General features: G+C 39.5%; 1 protein-coding gene across 3 annotated transcripts in view; it reads right to left on the bottom strand.

The window, feature by feature from the left end:
* TRIM66 (tripartite motif containing 66) overlaps positions 1-15,150 on the bottom strand; it is a 42,913-nt gene extending 27,763 nt beyond the window's left edge. The window contains exons 1-4 of one of the 3 annotated variants that reach the window (XM_048949429.1): positions 15,125-15,150; positions 14,815-14,989; positions 5,385-5,488; positions 2,004-2,151 (exon numbers count right to left, since the gene is read on the bottom strand). In XM_048949429.1, coding sequence (XP_048805386.1) covers positions 2,004-2,151; positions 5,385-5,488; positions 14,815-14,980 — 418 coding nt within the window. In that variant the 5' untranslated portion in view covers positions 14,981-14,989; positions 15,125-15,150. Of the gene's footprint in view, positions 1-2,003; positions 2,152-5,384; positions 5,489-14,814 lie in introns of all 3 variants that reach the window. The other 2 variants (XM_048949428.1, XM_048949427.1) reach the window with 2 other exon arrangements.
* Between the last annotated feature and the right edge of the window lie 2,237 nt (positions 15,151-17,387).

Below are 17,387 nucleotides of genomic sequence, written 5' to 3'. Positions count from 1 at the left end.
GTTTATATATTTTATATTTATATATATAAGGAAAAATAAGAAGTCCATAATATTTATCTAAAATTGAGTACAAGTTGGATAAAACCCTTCTAAGTGTTGAGCACATGTAGAGTATGCAAGCTCACAATATCAAGTTATTTCTATTAAACTCCAGCTTATAACAAGATGCTGTCTTAAGGATCGAAGTATAATGAAGCTTAATAACCATTTCATGTAATGATTTCTCTTTCTTCTTTTCTTTCTTTCTGGCAAGATTTTTACTCTCTGGATAACTGTAATCATCCTAGAGGAATTAGTGTTTTTTTTTTTTTCAGTTCTGCTTCAGATTTAAGAGATGAGCAGATCTCAAATGCAAACTGAGGATAAAAATCAATATAATCTAATTACAGCACAGACCCAGAGCCTCTGCCACTAGCAAGTCCCTGATTCAAATGATACACCAGTGGGAACTACCACTGAGTCATGGTATTCTCAACCGATGCTATATACTAAGATCAGACCTACATCCCTTTAGTTTTAAAATGAGTTGAACTCTAAGAAATCTGACATGAAACAAAGGCACAAGCCTGCTTGTGCTTTTCCTAGAAACAAACATCTTGATCAGAACTCAAGTTAGAATTGAAGATTAAAAAGATGAGAAAACATTTTAGTTTGTGTTTTCATCTTTGTATTTATACAACACACACAAAACCACAACTAAGCCACAGGTAGATTTTCTTACTATCATTTATCAACAACACGAGCTCGTAAGCTTACTCAACATGAATTGAAATTATAAACAGTCGGAGCCTCAAAACTACTTTTCTGATCTTGCCATCAACTCAAGAAGAAAAATGTATTGTCCATCCAATCAGGATATTTGAGGGGGTGCTAGAGGTCTTCATTTTACATTATTCTCTAGAAAAGACCTAGACAATATTTAAATGTCATCTGTGCTTGTCCCTGGAAGTGTTCAAGAGAAGTTTAGACCACGTACTAAAGGACACGCTTTAGTGGGGAAATGGTGGTAGATGGTTGGACTGGATGATCTTGGAGGTCTTTTCCAACCTTGGTGGTTCTATGACAATTATCATTATTACACTTTCTGTTCACATTCTATTTGTCAATGGCACATCATGTGCCAAGTGAAGTGCCTCAAACTGTATTTTGCATGAACAGCCAGGAATTAAAAGAACTCAACCTATGGCAATAATAAAGTACAGGCTTCTTAAAGCAAAATTCAGAAGTCACATTATAATTTGTGTAAGCAGTGAGCTACTAATATGTATTTTCCTTGTTCTGCTTCCTTATAAAGAAGGTGATAGGGCAGCACAAACAACTTCAGATGAAAGCAAAGTGTAAACTTGAATTCTATAGAATTACAACACTCTTATTTTAGGTTACAAATCACTTTTGTAAGTTTAGGTTAGTATATGCCTCAATACTGACTCGAAGTAAAGAAAATAATGATCAGCAACAAGAGATGACCATTCTCTGTGGATCACTACTGTACAGGGATGAGACATCTGCAGTGGGCTTCATTCGTAATTGCTGATAGTAAAACTCAGAAACCATGCTTTTCACTTACAAAAGGAGCACCCTACAGCAATCACAGCCTTTTGCTGTCTGGCACTCTCCTTCCCACACCTTGTCCATCAACATGACAATTGCTTTATGGCAGTTTCCCTAAAGAAATCACCCAAGGGGAGACAAAAATACTGCAGAGTCGAGACCAGATGGCCTGGTAGCCCACCAAACCCTAGCCAAGCACTCCACAGACTGAAAAATACATGGAACAGACTGTTTCCATGAAGCACAAATACCAAAATCTTATAAATAACATGGAACGCCGATTGTGGCAAGTTCAGACACAGCTACAGAAAATCCAAATAATCTCTCATTGACTGCATTAGTCTCACTCATGCAGAGCACAATATCTCTGGCACACAGCCTGCAGCTGTTCCATTTTCTAGTCAATAACTGATATGAGATGAAATATAAATATTCAAGTGTATTTTCAGTACCTGTGCAGCCCTTCAGGGATACAGACAGGAAGTGGTCCCCGGTTTCCTTGCCATGCCTGTGTTCCTCTGTACATGTGCTGCACAGCCACTTATTGCAGCTTGTACAGAGACTATGAGCAGGTCTCTTCTCTTTACACATGGAGCAGCTCTAAGAACAAAAAGTGCAATTACATACAAGGATAAAAAATCAGCCTTTAGAAAAAGACTTAGCTACATTGGCAAGCTTCCTATTTTGCTTTCTTAGATTGGTGTGACTTGAGTGATTTTAGGAATTCGGTTATTGTTGTAAAAGGGAATGGAATAAAATTAAGATCCAAAACTCTTAAATCACATTGGTTGTCTTTCTGTGCTCCAGTACAATAAGATGTGATTATAACAAAGTGCAGGAACGATTCAGCAAAAACCCTAGGGTCTGCGTTACACACAAGGTCAGAATAAATCACCACAATGACTTGTTTCTTGTGAACCAGAAGAGCCACAAGACTATAAAATAAGACTTGTCTGATTTCAGTTTAAGGAGGGCTCTGGGAAGTTACTTTTGAAAATGATTGATGGGATTTGTAATCCCTTTCTCTTACTGTTTTTAGCCTGATGGCTGTAAAACATCAATAGCACACAAACCTGACACACACATATGAATATGTGTAATTATATAGAGACAGAAAGATGTTTCCTTATTTTCACTGATATGAAATTACATATATAAATTGGAACTATTTCAGTAGTGCTACTCTAAATCTACATTGCTTCACTTAAAATTAGTTTATCTGTTGTAACATTGTATGAACCACTGACGTGATACAGTGCAGTTGTAGAACAGGCCAACGATAATGCAATTTAGAAAACAATACAGAAATACCCACATATTCTTAACATAAAACTTATTTCCTACTCTCTTCAGAGTTGACCAGACCCAAGATCAATTTACATATTGATATCAACTGTGATGAAACGGAAACGCAAGACAGACATGGGAACATCAGCTGAACCAAAACTTGTAACTAACGATCATCTCTAGTGATGCAACAGTATAGGAAATGCCTTTTGTTATATAGGCCATGTTGTCTGGAACTCTCCCTAAGGGTGAAATGAATAAAGCAGCATGTAATTGAAGTGGGTGATTTGATTCCTTTGTCATCCAGAATGAACTCAGGAGTTATTTCAAGAGTGTAATGACTTTTCACTTAAAAAGGATTTGCACAAGGCATAAAATACCTTATTTGAAAAGTCTTAAAGTTAATGTACTAATGGGCAGAGTGAAGACAGTGATGTAATTTTACCATCAAAGCATAAAAGCTTTGCCACTAGTTTGCCATCAGATGCAACACGATGTATGCAGCTACAAAATACCTCCTGTAGTTACACATAGCTCCTGAGTATTACTGCTACTGTCACAGCTTCTAAAGCAGCGAATAGATGCCAAAGGGATTCTTATGGCGTCCATTCTGTTGCCCATCAGCTTACCTTCAATATGGTTTGTTACAATTGGACTCCAGCTACTCTGATGGGAAACACAGACATACATAGCAGCATGCATTCAGCATGTAGGCCCTGATGAAGTAAAATTATACATATATTCTCTTTGCTGTGTATCAGAGGATGACCTTAGAAATCCTAAGGGAAGAACAATTACAGTTCTTTCTGTGTTGGTCTTCTGGGTGTTAAACCACAGTATCAACATTAAGTGGAACACCATATTCACCTCACTCTGAGACTCAAGATTGGCTTAAAGGATTTATTTCACCAGAGGAACAAAAACACAGTTGTTATTATTCATTTGAACTTCATCATTCTCTTCAGTGGGGCTGTGCAGGCAGCTCCCAGAGTTAGGTTATTTGATGACGTAGAAATGATCTTTTCAGCAAGAGACTTTGAACTGCATACTTTTGACATTTCTGCAGCAGGTAGGTAGCACATTCTATCATTTTTGAATGATAGAACTCACTGAAAAACATCTTGCACCCAAACACTCTGTTATGGGCTTTGGCAGATTCCCTTTTGAACATCAGGTAAGTTAAGAAAATGATGGCTGTGCTTCAGTTGGATGAGCTGGTGCTTCTCCCCCTGATACCATAGGTAGTAAGAATGTGGCTCTAGTTTTAAGAGGAGGGTGTTTAAAGGACAGTAAGCAGGGCTTTCTGTCATATGAATGTCAATAAAAAGGAAGAAAGCGAAAAACTATTAGGAATGTTCCCGAGTCCCTCTGGGGTATTCCTGTGCTCCAGTGAGAATTCTGCTTTACTGAACTGCTCGTAGGACTCCTAAGGGGTTACAGAACAGAAAGGAAAAAAAGAAAAAGAAAAAAGAAAAGCACATTCTTTTAACAAAAGTCTAAAAAATCAATCTAGATAATAGATTTTCTCATTTGATTTCCTTTCTATACCAACTCTCATTGAAAGGTAAATGAAGTGAGTCATAGTAATTAAGAAATCCCATTACAATAAGGTCATTCTACATATTCAACACTATCCTCTGAATTTAGCTCTTTTCAGAGAATATGTGAATGTATCATTTTCTTTTAAAGTTACATAGCACTCTTCAAGCAACTTAGAACTGTAGATCACTCGCTTTGCTCACCTTGATTTCTGAATTCCCCTAGAGCACTGCATGGATGAGATTACACGTTCTCTCCATTTTAAAAATGGAGAAAATAAAACATGGAAATGATTGATAGGGAAGATGTACAGACCATCAGTACTTGCTTGCAACTATATCAGTGGATCAATCACGTAACTTCAAGAGGTCTGAAGCCTTCTGCATGGGGCAGAATTGACAAATTGTTGCTGCACCCACTGGAGTTTAGAGGAGTGGAAATATAGATCTTCCACCATATATTATGGAAAAAGTATTCCAATTATGTTTTACATCCATTCCCCCCAAAAACATTGAAATACAATGTGACTTCTTTTATCATTAAAATAATCAGAAAATTATAATCTTCCACAGGTTCTAATGGGTAATCTTAGTGTAACCATTCATCCAATAGTTTTGTTCCTGTTTGCTTTGCGTTGAGAGCTGAAAGGGGATAACGAGGCACCCAAGAAATCCATTATCATCCAGACAATACATAATATATACACAGTAATTATATGTGTAAGCAATAATTATAATAATAATATACACAATAAAAATAAATTGTCACAGATTCAGTCTACATCACTAGCATCAGTATATATTTTTTTTATTACAGTCAAGGTCAATCTTCAAATAAGGTTACAAGAGTACTATGAAGGCAGGAAGTTCATCCCTAGCAGTGATGTACTTACAGTCTGCAGAAGCAAAAGATAAGATTCTGTTGTTCAAAATGATCTGCTCTGTTTGTCAAACAGTGTCAGTGCTTTAACAACTCCCAAGGCACCCTACAGTGTGGTTTTCACTCACCTTTGCCATAGCTGAATTTGCAGCGGGAAAATCCTCGAGAAAGCAATTTTCAACTACATCTCTTGCAAAACAGGTCTGTTTGCACGCCGGGCAGGAAAGAATACCTACATTAAAAAAAACAGAAAAAGAAAACACAAACACAAATATAACAGTGCACACCAGCAATGTGAACCAGGAAATAACAGAAACCACACTTAGGTATTGCTGGCTATTTTTTTTTTTTTTTTTTTTTTTTTTTTTTTTTAATTTAAATCACACTAACACTTATCTGCAGGAAACTATGGTATTCTTCAAGCCCTAAGATACCTGTGGTTAGATGCAGTTAATTGCATATGGAAGAAAAAAAAAAAAAAAATCCCTAGAAGTATACATCACAGTTCGGGTGACTTCTTGATTTATCTCAGTATTTATTAAGGATATCCACGAGTGCAAATTGCCATGAATTTATCATGGCTTACAACTTTGATAAAAACTGAGCTACATTTTAAGCTGCACACTGTTGTGACAGACATACCTGTGCTTTCTACTAGCTACCATTCTTCTAAAACAGCTTTGCATTACCAGAGGAGCACCAGAGCATAAAACACATACTGCTTCCTACCACTTTAACAGTATGCCATGCTATTCAGCTGAAGCCACAGAGAAGTAACAAGCTGTTAGCAGAAGCAAAGAAAATCAGAATGAAGGTTAAAAAGTTTCAACTTCAAAAACCAAAATTACAGGACATCTACTACAACAAATCCACAAGTGACAAAAGGACAGTGGGCCATGTTCTGCTGACATTCCTGAAGCAGTGAAAGCAATGCAAGCAACATGAGCAGCAAAACCTAGCTCCACCTCCATAAGCTAATACACAGCTGGTATAAACCTTTGTGTTAGTTTGGCTGGGAACTAACACTGCAGCTTAAGAAGTTGTCCTTAGAGAGATGCAAAAATGCAGTCATGCAGTTACTTCAACCCTGGGCTTCTGGGACTAGCATTCATATTTTGCTAGATGGTCCAGTGCTTTTTTGAAAAGGGAAGTGCATGTTTCGATCACGTTTCAGCAAACTACATTTAGAAGTTGTGATGTCAGTCTGTTTTTACCTTGACTTTTTTTCAAATCTAACTCTTTCCATTCCATTGAGAAATTTCCAAAATTTCAAAGCTGCTCTTACCTGGTCGAGTGATCATTGACAATAACAAACAGCAACATTTTCCATGGCTAAACGATGCAAGCTCATTAAGGCAGGTTCTTAAAAGAAAGATCAATTACAACTTTCTACTGGACTGGCGTTGTTCAATGTTCTCTTTCCTTCACTAAAATTACTTTTAAATAAGGAGAGTGGCTTGTAGACTAATTTAATCTGAAGTTGTCTATTACTCTTCACATGAGATGGTCACCATAGACACTGATGTTCTCCAGGTACCTAGTGCTACCTGCCCTCGTGGTACAGCTCCTTGATTCCTGACCACAAGTACAGTTCAAACCCTGCCTGCCCCTCATTTTAGACTTGGGCTACTGCTGTTTTATCAACAGGGCATCACGTTATCAGAGACACACAAACCACAAACCCTTTCTACATCACCACTTCTGACAGAATCAGTCTGTAGTCTGATACCTGACTACATTCATTTTCTTTCATATTCCTTTGAAAAAACATTGAGCTCCATTACATGTCCTATGCAGGAGGACTTCTTACAAAGAATTGCTGCCACAAGTTTTAGACCTTTTTAGCCTCATTATTCTAAGAAAACCAAAGTATATTGTCTGCTATTTTCCAAGGTTGCATTTACAATCAAACTATGATTTGGAGGCTCAGGTAGCAGACTATTGCCTGCCTCACCCTTGTTTCACCATGCATTTTGTACACTGGTGCACATGAGCCCCCAGGTGGCCATGCTACCCAGCTACCAGGCACCCCAAGGGAAAGGGTAACACAAGCAATTGCCAACACTGTACTCATCCCCTGGGTACAGAATCAGCACCTCATCTAAGAGTGCTCTAGTGACAGAGCTACGAAGAGGCTAGAATCCCATTTGATAAAGATGCTCACAATTGCAGAAAGCTGTAGAAGTCTTTCAACCTTTTCCTCTCCTTTGCATCCTTAATAATAATGAGCACAGTTAAAAGGTTATCTTATTTATCCACAATCTTTGTAGCTAATCACCTTCATACGTTACACCCTAAGACAACAGCTTTTGTATTGTCACAGAATAACCATCTCACACTTTCCCAAATTATGATTGTGTGTCTTTTAGACATTCCATTAAAAGCTCAGTCCTCTGGAGAAATATAACAGCAGGAGCACTGCAGCAGTTAAGATAAGATGCATCATCCAAACAGTGCCCCCAGCTCCTTGCAAATGGTGTGCACTGCAAGTGTCAGGGAATTGCAGCACTAATTCCTAGAAGGTGAAACTGGGCAAGCTTCCACATGAACTCTTATAAAGCAACACAGTCACAGAAATAAAGAGGCAAATACATTTTGATTGATAAGCTGGGAAGCAAAATACCTACTTTGCAAGCAGCGTCCCAAATAAGTCTCTTGGGACATGCTCTAATTCTTGGTGCAGCTGATAGGAAACCATCTAGTGACTTCACAGGGAATTGCCTCTAGCCCTTTGAGATCGCAAACCAGTTTCTTACATCAGTAACAGAAATTGCCCAAACGGTGCCAGCTCTTGATCTGGCTAACACAGAGATAAAGCCTCCGTACTGAGCTACATAATGTGCCACAAACTGACCTAAGAGAAAATTCTCAGCAGGTTACTTTCTTAAGGAAAGTGTGCATGGCCATCAGAGCTTCCTCCACTGACACACCACACAGGTGAGCACACAATCTTAAACAAAGCATTTCTGGGAGCAACAGCTTACAGGAAAACAAAGGTAGCACTCAGGACTTTGCTACAGCAAGGACAACTTCTGTCAATTCTCCATGAGGTTAAAAAAAAGTTAATATTGAAGTTACATATTTTATTATACTTCAACATACTACCCAGTTAGTACAGAATGTTAAACCAAATCATACCAATTGAAAGATATTTAATGTGAAGCTCGTGGCCTCAGGCTAGTTCACATGAACTTTAAATCGTGCTAATCTGTTTCAAACCAGCAAAGTATAAAATACAGTGCGTAAAGAACATTATCAATTTACGAACAGGCAATATTGTGTTTTTAATGTTCTTTAAAGAAAGCTTCAATACTTCCCACCTGAACAAAACATATTTTTTGTGTGTCTTTTAGTTCTGCACAAATGCCTTCTTATGCATACTAAGAAACACAAGTATTAAGGAGTTTAAAACCACAGAGATTTCAGGGGTACATGACACTACTGCTGTTTAAGAGCTGAGGATATCTAAAAGCAATGCCCAGCATACCATGTTACAATTTATCCCCATATTTTAGATTTTAGTTATGGTTATGCTACTTGCACAGATCAAGTCCCACACAAACAGGTCAAACATTGTGTCAGAATCATCACTGCAGACCACCAAATGGTTGCTTTGATTGAATGCCTCAAATAGCCAAATAACTGAATTACAATGATCTCCAGCCTAAGACAGAATGAACACTATAAGTTAACAGATGAAATAATGGGGACACCATGGCAGTACTAGAAGTAGTTTCCAACTCATACAAGAACAAGCCAGCCTTTTCGTATCTCCTAATACTGGATTTTATGCTTCAGGCTCCACCAGAAGCATAGAGGAAGGACTCCCTGAATGTGGAAGCATTGAAGATCACAATGGTTTATCTGATTTTACTTCTCATTTCATGCCTTTTTCATTTAACAGAAACATGTGCTCCCTGGAAATTCCCAATATTTTTCAATATAAATTCTCAAGGAGTCTAATAAAATTTTGACATCATAAATGCACTACAGAATGATTTCTGAAGCAATTGTTCAGAAATTAAGCAAATCTTACATAGATGTTAACCAAGAGTCCCAAGCAGCAGCTACTTCAACAGTACAAAACGAGTGCACCTTGCTGTGCTTATGCTTGCAGTACGAATCATCATTAAAGTATGACTTCCCAGAAACTCCTTACCTGTCCTCAGGATAGCCAGTCACTTCGTTACACACCAAGTCACTCGTGTCAGGAGCAGAGGGTTATTAAGCACAACTGCACACACAGTGTGCTCCCTAGAATCAGCCTTTGCTATACTGCAGGTGGAAGCAGCTGCACCTTTGGCAGAGTATCTGGGGGTGCTCTCCCCTCCTCAGCAAGAAATGCTAATGAATCAGCAGGGCAGAGAGATGTACTGGTCCACTGCAAGGCGAATGGGATTTTTCTCTGGCCTTCCTGAGATTCATTCAGCTCTGCATTAAGTTGCCTTGGCTGCATTTTTCCTGAACAAGTGAAATAAAAACCCCACAGATGGAATGAATATCATCCTCCTCCTTCTCTTGCCTGGGTCTTCTCCTAATCCTCACAAAAACCTGGAGCCAGTGTGCAGGAGGAAAGAGTAGAGCTTTTCCAGATTCAGGTAGCAGTAGGTCTCATAACACCACTCACTCCGTGGTACACTTCACAGACCATTCCCTACGTGTTTCTCTTGCCTTACCTCCTGACCGCTGCTTCTGAAAAGCAGTTAGCTTGTTAGAAGAATCTGTACTTTGCAGACAGCTCACTTGCATATGTTACTGTTACACACTGTGGGTGAGGGGAAGAATAGCCAGGAGCCCTAGAGATTCACTGTTTGTACATACGAGAATGATGCAACTTCTGGATCTAAATAGCAATCCAACATGGAATTACTGCATTCAAACAACAGAGTTTATACATTAAGAGATCAGGAGACAAATTCTGTTATGATGCAATCATGATGCCCAAATGAGGGACATTATTGCTATCAAAATCTCTTGAGGTAGAAAAAAAAAAACTATGAGCTGTTGTCATAAACTTCATAGAGTTTGCATCTGAACTATACTGGTAGAAAGGAGATAGCAACATTTGCATATGCTGTTTTTTCAGAAGTTCATTACTAACAGCTCTTAATCTTCTGAAATCACTATTTGCGACATCACATTTGGTTGCTAATGATGTGGGTATGCATTTATGAAGGCTAGCAAGGATACTTACGTTGGATTTGTGTGCCATGTTACTGTGACATGCAGGACAAAACCTCACTTCAGAACGATACGCAGGAAAAAACACAGATGAGCTATTCTCAATGTATCTGAGCTATCAGGTAGTACTGAGCAATCGCTGAAGACCACATTGAACAGACTCCCAGGAATTACCATCACCAGAGGAATCTGAACATGTAGCCCTACACCTCTATCTTTCCAATAGTAACTAGACAGTAGGTTGGAGAAAATTCCACAACGGTGGATCCAATAGGCAGACACAAACACCCAACCTGAATATTTCAATCCCATATCCGGGATATCCAAAATCAGCTTTCAGGAAAACAACAGCATTCTGCCACCAAAGCCCACTCAGGCATATACCATTCAAGTCCTAACTCCTTGCAGACCACATTGCTCACACCCTAAAACAGTTTCATCTCCGCAAAAGGGAAAAGTAGGTGGACAGGACATTAGCAAAAAATTTCTTTTCCAAAAGAGGATCAACTGCTGGAACAGACTCCTCAGAGAGATGGTGGAGTCACCGTCCCTGGAGGCGTTCAAGAAACATTTAGATGTTGTACTGAGGGACATGTCTTAGTGGGAAATATTGGTGATAGGCGGACAGCTGGACTGAATGATCTTGGAGATCTTTTCCAACCTTGGTGATTAATTCTACGAGTCTATGACAGCAAGGTAGTGACCCTTGTACTGAGAGTTCCTCTGTAAAAACACAAAGACCTAAAATTTTGGGGAGCCCTCATGTTTTTAATCCACCTATATGCAATAATCTAATTTGTAAGTGACAGAGCTGAAGAAAATTTGCAGCAATCATTCCTGTAAGTGCAAACTAGTGTCTGCAGCCTGTACACAAATGAAGTAGAAAGACCCTTTCAATACCTAAAGCCTTGGCTCACAGGCTTGTTTCAAGGTCCTACAGTGCAGTCAGGTTTGAACAGGAAGAGCCCTTAAGCTGGTAGTCTGGGAAATGATCCAGCACAGACAATTCACCTGTTATTGCCCTAAGAATTGATTAGCATAAAGTAACAAACAGTGGAGCTATCACACATACTGGCTGTCTGCATGCTGCACCTATCCCTCCACTCTTTTTCCTCCAGCAATCAGCAGAATAATTATTCTCACAGAGCATTAGCTACAGCTCAAGCTGCAGGCGTAATTTACGCTTCCTTGGAGACCCAATTAAAGGTTATAGGAAACAGTTCTGAGGACAACCTCCTGCTCTACAGCTTCATATTTATGTAACTAGTCCCCCACTGTTTCACTTGCCCTTTGGATCAGGCATCTGAACAACCACGTGAGAAAAGATGAGTAACCTCAAACACATTCTAGGATGACTAAATTAATATATTTTCAAGAGTGCCCTTTTTGGAATAACGTTTTTACTTCCTTTTTTGAAATGAAAGATATACTTAGTGTTAAGTGGATCTAATTAAAGCAAATTGGTGTTCTCCTTCAGAACTAATAGGAGCAATGCACTGCATCACTTGCCTTGTATGATCGCACCAAAACAATGTTATTTGGGGCATCAAATCAGAAAAACTGTTACACCAAGAAGGCCAAGGTGCTTCACTCCAAGCCTAAAAGTGGGCTACAGAACTCAGCAGAAGTGCATTTTGTCTTACACACAGATATAGTATAAGTCAAGTCACTGCGTTTGTGCCTGGAGTCTGCTCTTATGCCAGCATACCATACACCTTATGCCAAAATATCATTGTGAAAGTCTAGAGCCAAAAGAGTCAGAGCTCAACCTCCTTAAAACAACCCCTTGATGATAACTCTGAAGGAAAAATGCAAGCATGGCCAGTGCTAGGCCAACTGTTGGATGTCCTTCACTGAAAGGCCTTTGCAATGGGGAATCTGCAGTTATACAGGACACCACTCTTATTAGATAAGAAAACCATGTATTTTCAGCCAGCAGTAATAGAGCACAGCAAGCTGGCATGTGTTAACAGGAAAGTCACGTTTCTTCTCTTTCATATTCTGTTCTCGCTTATTTTATCTGTTCAGTTTGCATTTCTCTAACATGCAACCCCGCCACATTAGTTGGCATTTAAGCAAGGATCTTGGACCCTTGGTTGCTCATAGAAAGCTAGTGTCAAACAAGTGCGGACAGTTTTAGACTTCTCTGCAGAATGTTGAAAGAAATTATGCAGCCATTTTCCATGATTTTTGTTATCTGAGCCAGAGAAAGGCCAAAGCATGTTTCTAAAATAGCATTTCAGAAAAAAATAACACAGAAGGTTAGTATACGAACATTGCTCTCTGGGGCCTAAATGATGATTTAAACAGTGGCTGCGATTTTTTTTTTTGAGGACAAATAAGCAGCCTTCAAGATGTCTCCAAAAAACATGAACCTTTCACAACACACCTCTACAGCTCCTCTTCCTGTTCCTTCCGGAGTTATGACATTGAAAGTATGAAAATGATTTACATCATCAAATATCTGAAGGAAAGAAAGATTTGCAGATAAAGAGGAATTTATTTTGATGCCAACCCCCAATTCAGACAGATTTGGCTTTGAGTGCTTTCAGAATTCAGTGAGGAGACAGGCCCAGAAGGGCAGCACACAAGAACCAACCATATGTTTTCACAGTGCACCGTGAGTGGCAGAGGACTTCACAAATGCATCCTGGCTGACTCACAGTGGTTGCAGTTTCAATCACTGATTGAAGAGACACAGATGTTTTGGTTTTGCTGCTCTTGTTGCTTATATATGAATGGAGTTTTGCACCTGGTGTCTCACTTCATTTACAGTGGGTCATCGTTGTGTGTTATTTCTTTCCTCTACCGTTTCTCCAGTCTTTTCCTTTCCCATAGAAATTTCCCAACTACAAGAGAATGAAGAAGTAAACAGAGAAACTTCAAGAATATAGATGTGGACCATTCTTTCTTCCAATCTCCTGTAGACAAATATTTCCCAACCTGCTCTCAGGTGCCCAAATAAACATCTGATATTTTAATGATTCATGAGAACCCCCAGCTGCACTTCATCCAAGATCATCAAGAAGCATAAATTCCTTTTTCCACTTTGCAAACAAAAACAAGGAGGAGAAAGGAATGACATGGATGTCAAACGAGCACACACACAAAAAAAACCAAGGTAGTGGTGGTTTTCAACATCACTCAATTACAAAAGAGGCCCCTCATACTTAAAACCTGGTGTGACTGGGCATTTAACATTTCAAGGAGGCATTTTCTTGAAATGACTGCTTTGCTGCCTGCTTCCCCTACCTTTATGTCTTTTCCTGTCTGCACCCTCCCACAAACAGCCTTTCTCCTTTGCCATTCAGTTATTCCTTTATCTTCTGTGTTCTGCCAGCTTTTCAGCAGTCGTCTTCTAACACTATTTCCACTTGTGCTTGAACCTGAACTTATCTAGTTTATTTTATCACATCAATGCAGATTATCATCACCTTAGGGAAAATATCTTCAATTCCTCCATGTTTCTAAAACCTGCTTTGGAAGAGATAATAAACGATGTGATTTATTCATCTAGAGTTCAAAGCCTGTGGAAATACAAGCAATCTATGTGTCTTTGCTCTCCTTATAAATTAGTAATGAGTTTGGAATGCTTCCCCATGGTAATTAAGCCTCATTCAGTTAAAATGACTGCATTCTGAGATGGAAGTCCCTTTTCATTCCAAAAAAAATTACGTATTTTCTATTAACAGCATCACTAGAAACTGTACAAATGATTTCAGCACTTGAAAAGCTACACAGCCCAAAATGCTTCATGTCCTAGCCAGCTTCAGGCAATTTGTTAGGACAAGTTACAGCATATCCCTCAGTCATAAGTGCTTAGATAGAGTGAAACCACACTTAAAATGAGAACAAAAGGAAAGCGCAAAGAGTTTCAGTGCACCACAATACCCATATTCTAATAACAATTGCTGTGCCCTCCATGAAGAGCAAAGAGCCGGATGTCACTGTTTACTGTGGTGTTTGCAGGGACAGGAAAGGGAGAAGAGGAGGTATATTAACTCTAACCACAACCACAGAGAAGTCCAACATGTCCAAAAGAATAAATATTAACTTAGCCTAGCAACTACTTTCTTGCATTTCACTGTATGTTTTAAGCAAAGCAAATATTCATAAAGTCACACTTGGTAAATGAAACCAAGACCCTTCTGGAAAACATGATTGTTGTCTGTCTGCATCATTTCTATTCAAAGCACTGCTGCTGAATGGAGATTGTGCTAAAGGAAGTTTTTCTCAGTCCATTCCTTGCTCATACACACCTTGAGTCTCCTAGCTTATTCTTTCAAAGTAGCTACATAGAAGTGTTCCTCAAACCATACATGTTTATAATACTGTATTACAAAGCACCTAAGTCAATCAGAGGCTCATAAACATTACCTTCATATACAACTTCATGCACAGTGGAAATGTAGCTGTATCCTTGAATCAGCTCTGGAAGGCAGTCCTTACAGAAGGAGTGAAGGCATGGCAGCATCCTGGGGTCTCTCCTGCACAGATCCGATTTGCACACCAAGCATTTCCTCAGCACATCCAGGGGCTCCATTGCCGTTGGCTGAGGTTTGACATCAAAAACACGGAGAGTCACAAAACGGCTCATGTCAGCCCCTCTGCTTCCCAAAACACTTGATCTCTCAAGCACAAAATAGAAGGCAGCAGTGGGGTGCACGTTCTCAGAAACAACACTTACTCAGTCCCTTGAAGAAAGAGGAAGTTCCTTGCAGCTAAAAAAAAAAATCACATAACCCGCTTTACCAAAAAAAAAAAAAAAAAACCAAAAACAAAAACCAAACCAAACCTTTGCAGATTGTTGTGCAGGAAAGTGTGGTTTAAGGTTTATAAACCATGATCCCACTGTCTCTCTATAGTACTTGCAGCTTTTGTAAAAAACTGAAGTAATCTGTTCTATTGATCTACTTACAAAGCTGGTATCGGGCTGAACTGTCACATGCTGTACATTTCCTGCTAGAAGCACTGAAACCATGCAATAAAAATAATGATATTCTCTGATTGCTTTTATAATTACACCTCAATATTTCAGAGCTTGCAGGTAAAGCAAATAAAGACAATTGTAACTGCTCGTACCTCCATCATTTCAGCAATGCCCATTAGAAAGCTGCCTTGATAAATGCAATGCAACTTCTGTTGAGCTTCTTAGAAATCTAATAAAGTGCACTTTGCAGTGATCAAATTACACCAGTCAAGACGAACACACATCAGGTTATAGACCAAATTGGAACTTTCTGCAAGCAGGACATTTCCTTTGCCAACCTAAGCTCCTCAAGATGAGTTGAGTACTTTGCAGATCATGTACCATCCTTGATTCTCAAATGTACAGAGATGTCAGATACAGCCTGCAATGAGAAACTTTGGCAAGTTGCATCTGAGAAGGAAAAGCAAACAGTCTCATCTCCTTTGGAAGCACCCCTCTGGCTGACTGAACCCCCTGGTGGGGCCAAAGCCCCACATGACTGCTCACTGCCTTGGCGTGGTGGCCTTGCTGCCAGCAGTACAAACTTGCAGCTGTCTCCAGATCTCCCCATCACAGAAGAGCAGCAGCTCTAATCTTAGGGACAAACATCCCCTTGGGGGGAGTCCGGCTCAAGCAAGATTCCAATGGAAATGGTTAGCAGAAAGACCTTCTTCTTTAATGAAACAAAATCATAGACGTCTCAGAAGTCCACAAATGGTTTTGTTGTGTTTTTTTAAATCTTTTTTAGAAGTATTGCATCCTGAAATCCTAATTATTCAAACTACTTTAAAAAAGTAGTTTCATACCCAAGACCCACTACTAAGAAAAGGTAGATATCCATCAACTTTACTGAATGCACTTCAACAAATTCAAACCCATCACTAAAACATAGTTGTAGCATCAAAACAACTGGTCTGTTCAGAAATGAATTGTGGTGACTGTACCTGTAGTTTAAGTAATAGATGGTACAAAAGCAATTATTACAGAATAGAATCACAGAACGATTTGAGTTGGGAGGGACCCTTAAAGGCCATCCACTCCAACTACCCAGCAATGAGCAGGGACATCTGCAGCTCAATTAGGTGCCCAGAGCCCCTCCAGCCTGACCTTGAATGTCTGCAGATATGGGGCATCCATCACATCTGGCACGTGATGCATCACATCATCTTTCAGAGACAAATGCCACAGCTTTTTGGCTTGCGCCACCTTCGTTTCTTACAAATACCATTGCTAAGATGACAAACCAGATCCTACAGAAATATGCAACGTCTGCAATAGGAATTTGAGGTCTTAGACTACCACAGTTTAGGCAAAGAAACCACAGCCCAGAGCCAAAGCACAAACTCAGAGAATCATTGCAAACACAAAACCAAATACTGGGATATGTTGCACCACTATGAAGACCAGACAAGCAGCTGAATGAGTAGAAGCATGTTCCATACTCCTTTAGTTTATGTTTTAGTTTTTTTCCTAACAGGAGAAATTAAGTACAAGCATTTTGGAAGGATGGAGGACGACGGTGAGAAAAAATTTCCTGCTGAGTCAGGAATGCAAACCAACAGTCAGGCAGCTACATTACCAGTGGCCCATGGGAGACATCATGTCCAGCATCAGAGGCTGCAAATGAAGTATCTGAGTGTGAGGGAGCTAGGGGAAGCAGCTGGCAGCAATCTCACCTGCAAGGCAAAGGGCCTGGCTTTTGGGCCATCAGCCTAAATGAGGGAGAACAAGTTTTTTCCTTGCCACTTAGCACATATCAGGACTCAAATTCCAAACATCTGATGACCTTCCAAAGAAATACAAGGTGAGAATTTAGTCACATTCATAAAATCAGGTGGTAAAAGCAGTAAAGTTGCTATTTACTCAGGTCTCTTGTTTTCCAAATGTTCCCCAGATATTCTGGACTGTTTGGGAGATACATCTGAGGAATAGGCTCTAGGGTAATCGGGCTGCAAAACCAGCCTAAGCCTCAACAAGGACC

This window comes from Lagopus muta, chromosome 6 (assembly GCF_023343835.1).
Source record: "Lagopus muta isolate bLagMut1 chromosome 6, bLagMut1 primary, whole genome shotgun sequence".
Taxonomy (NCBI): Eukaryota; Metazoa; Chordata; class Aves; order Galliformes; family Phasianidae; genus Lagopus; species Lagopus muta.
This window is presented reverse-complemented; position numbering and strand designations above follow the sequence as displayed.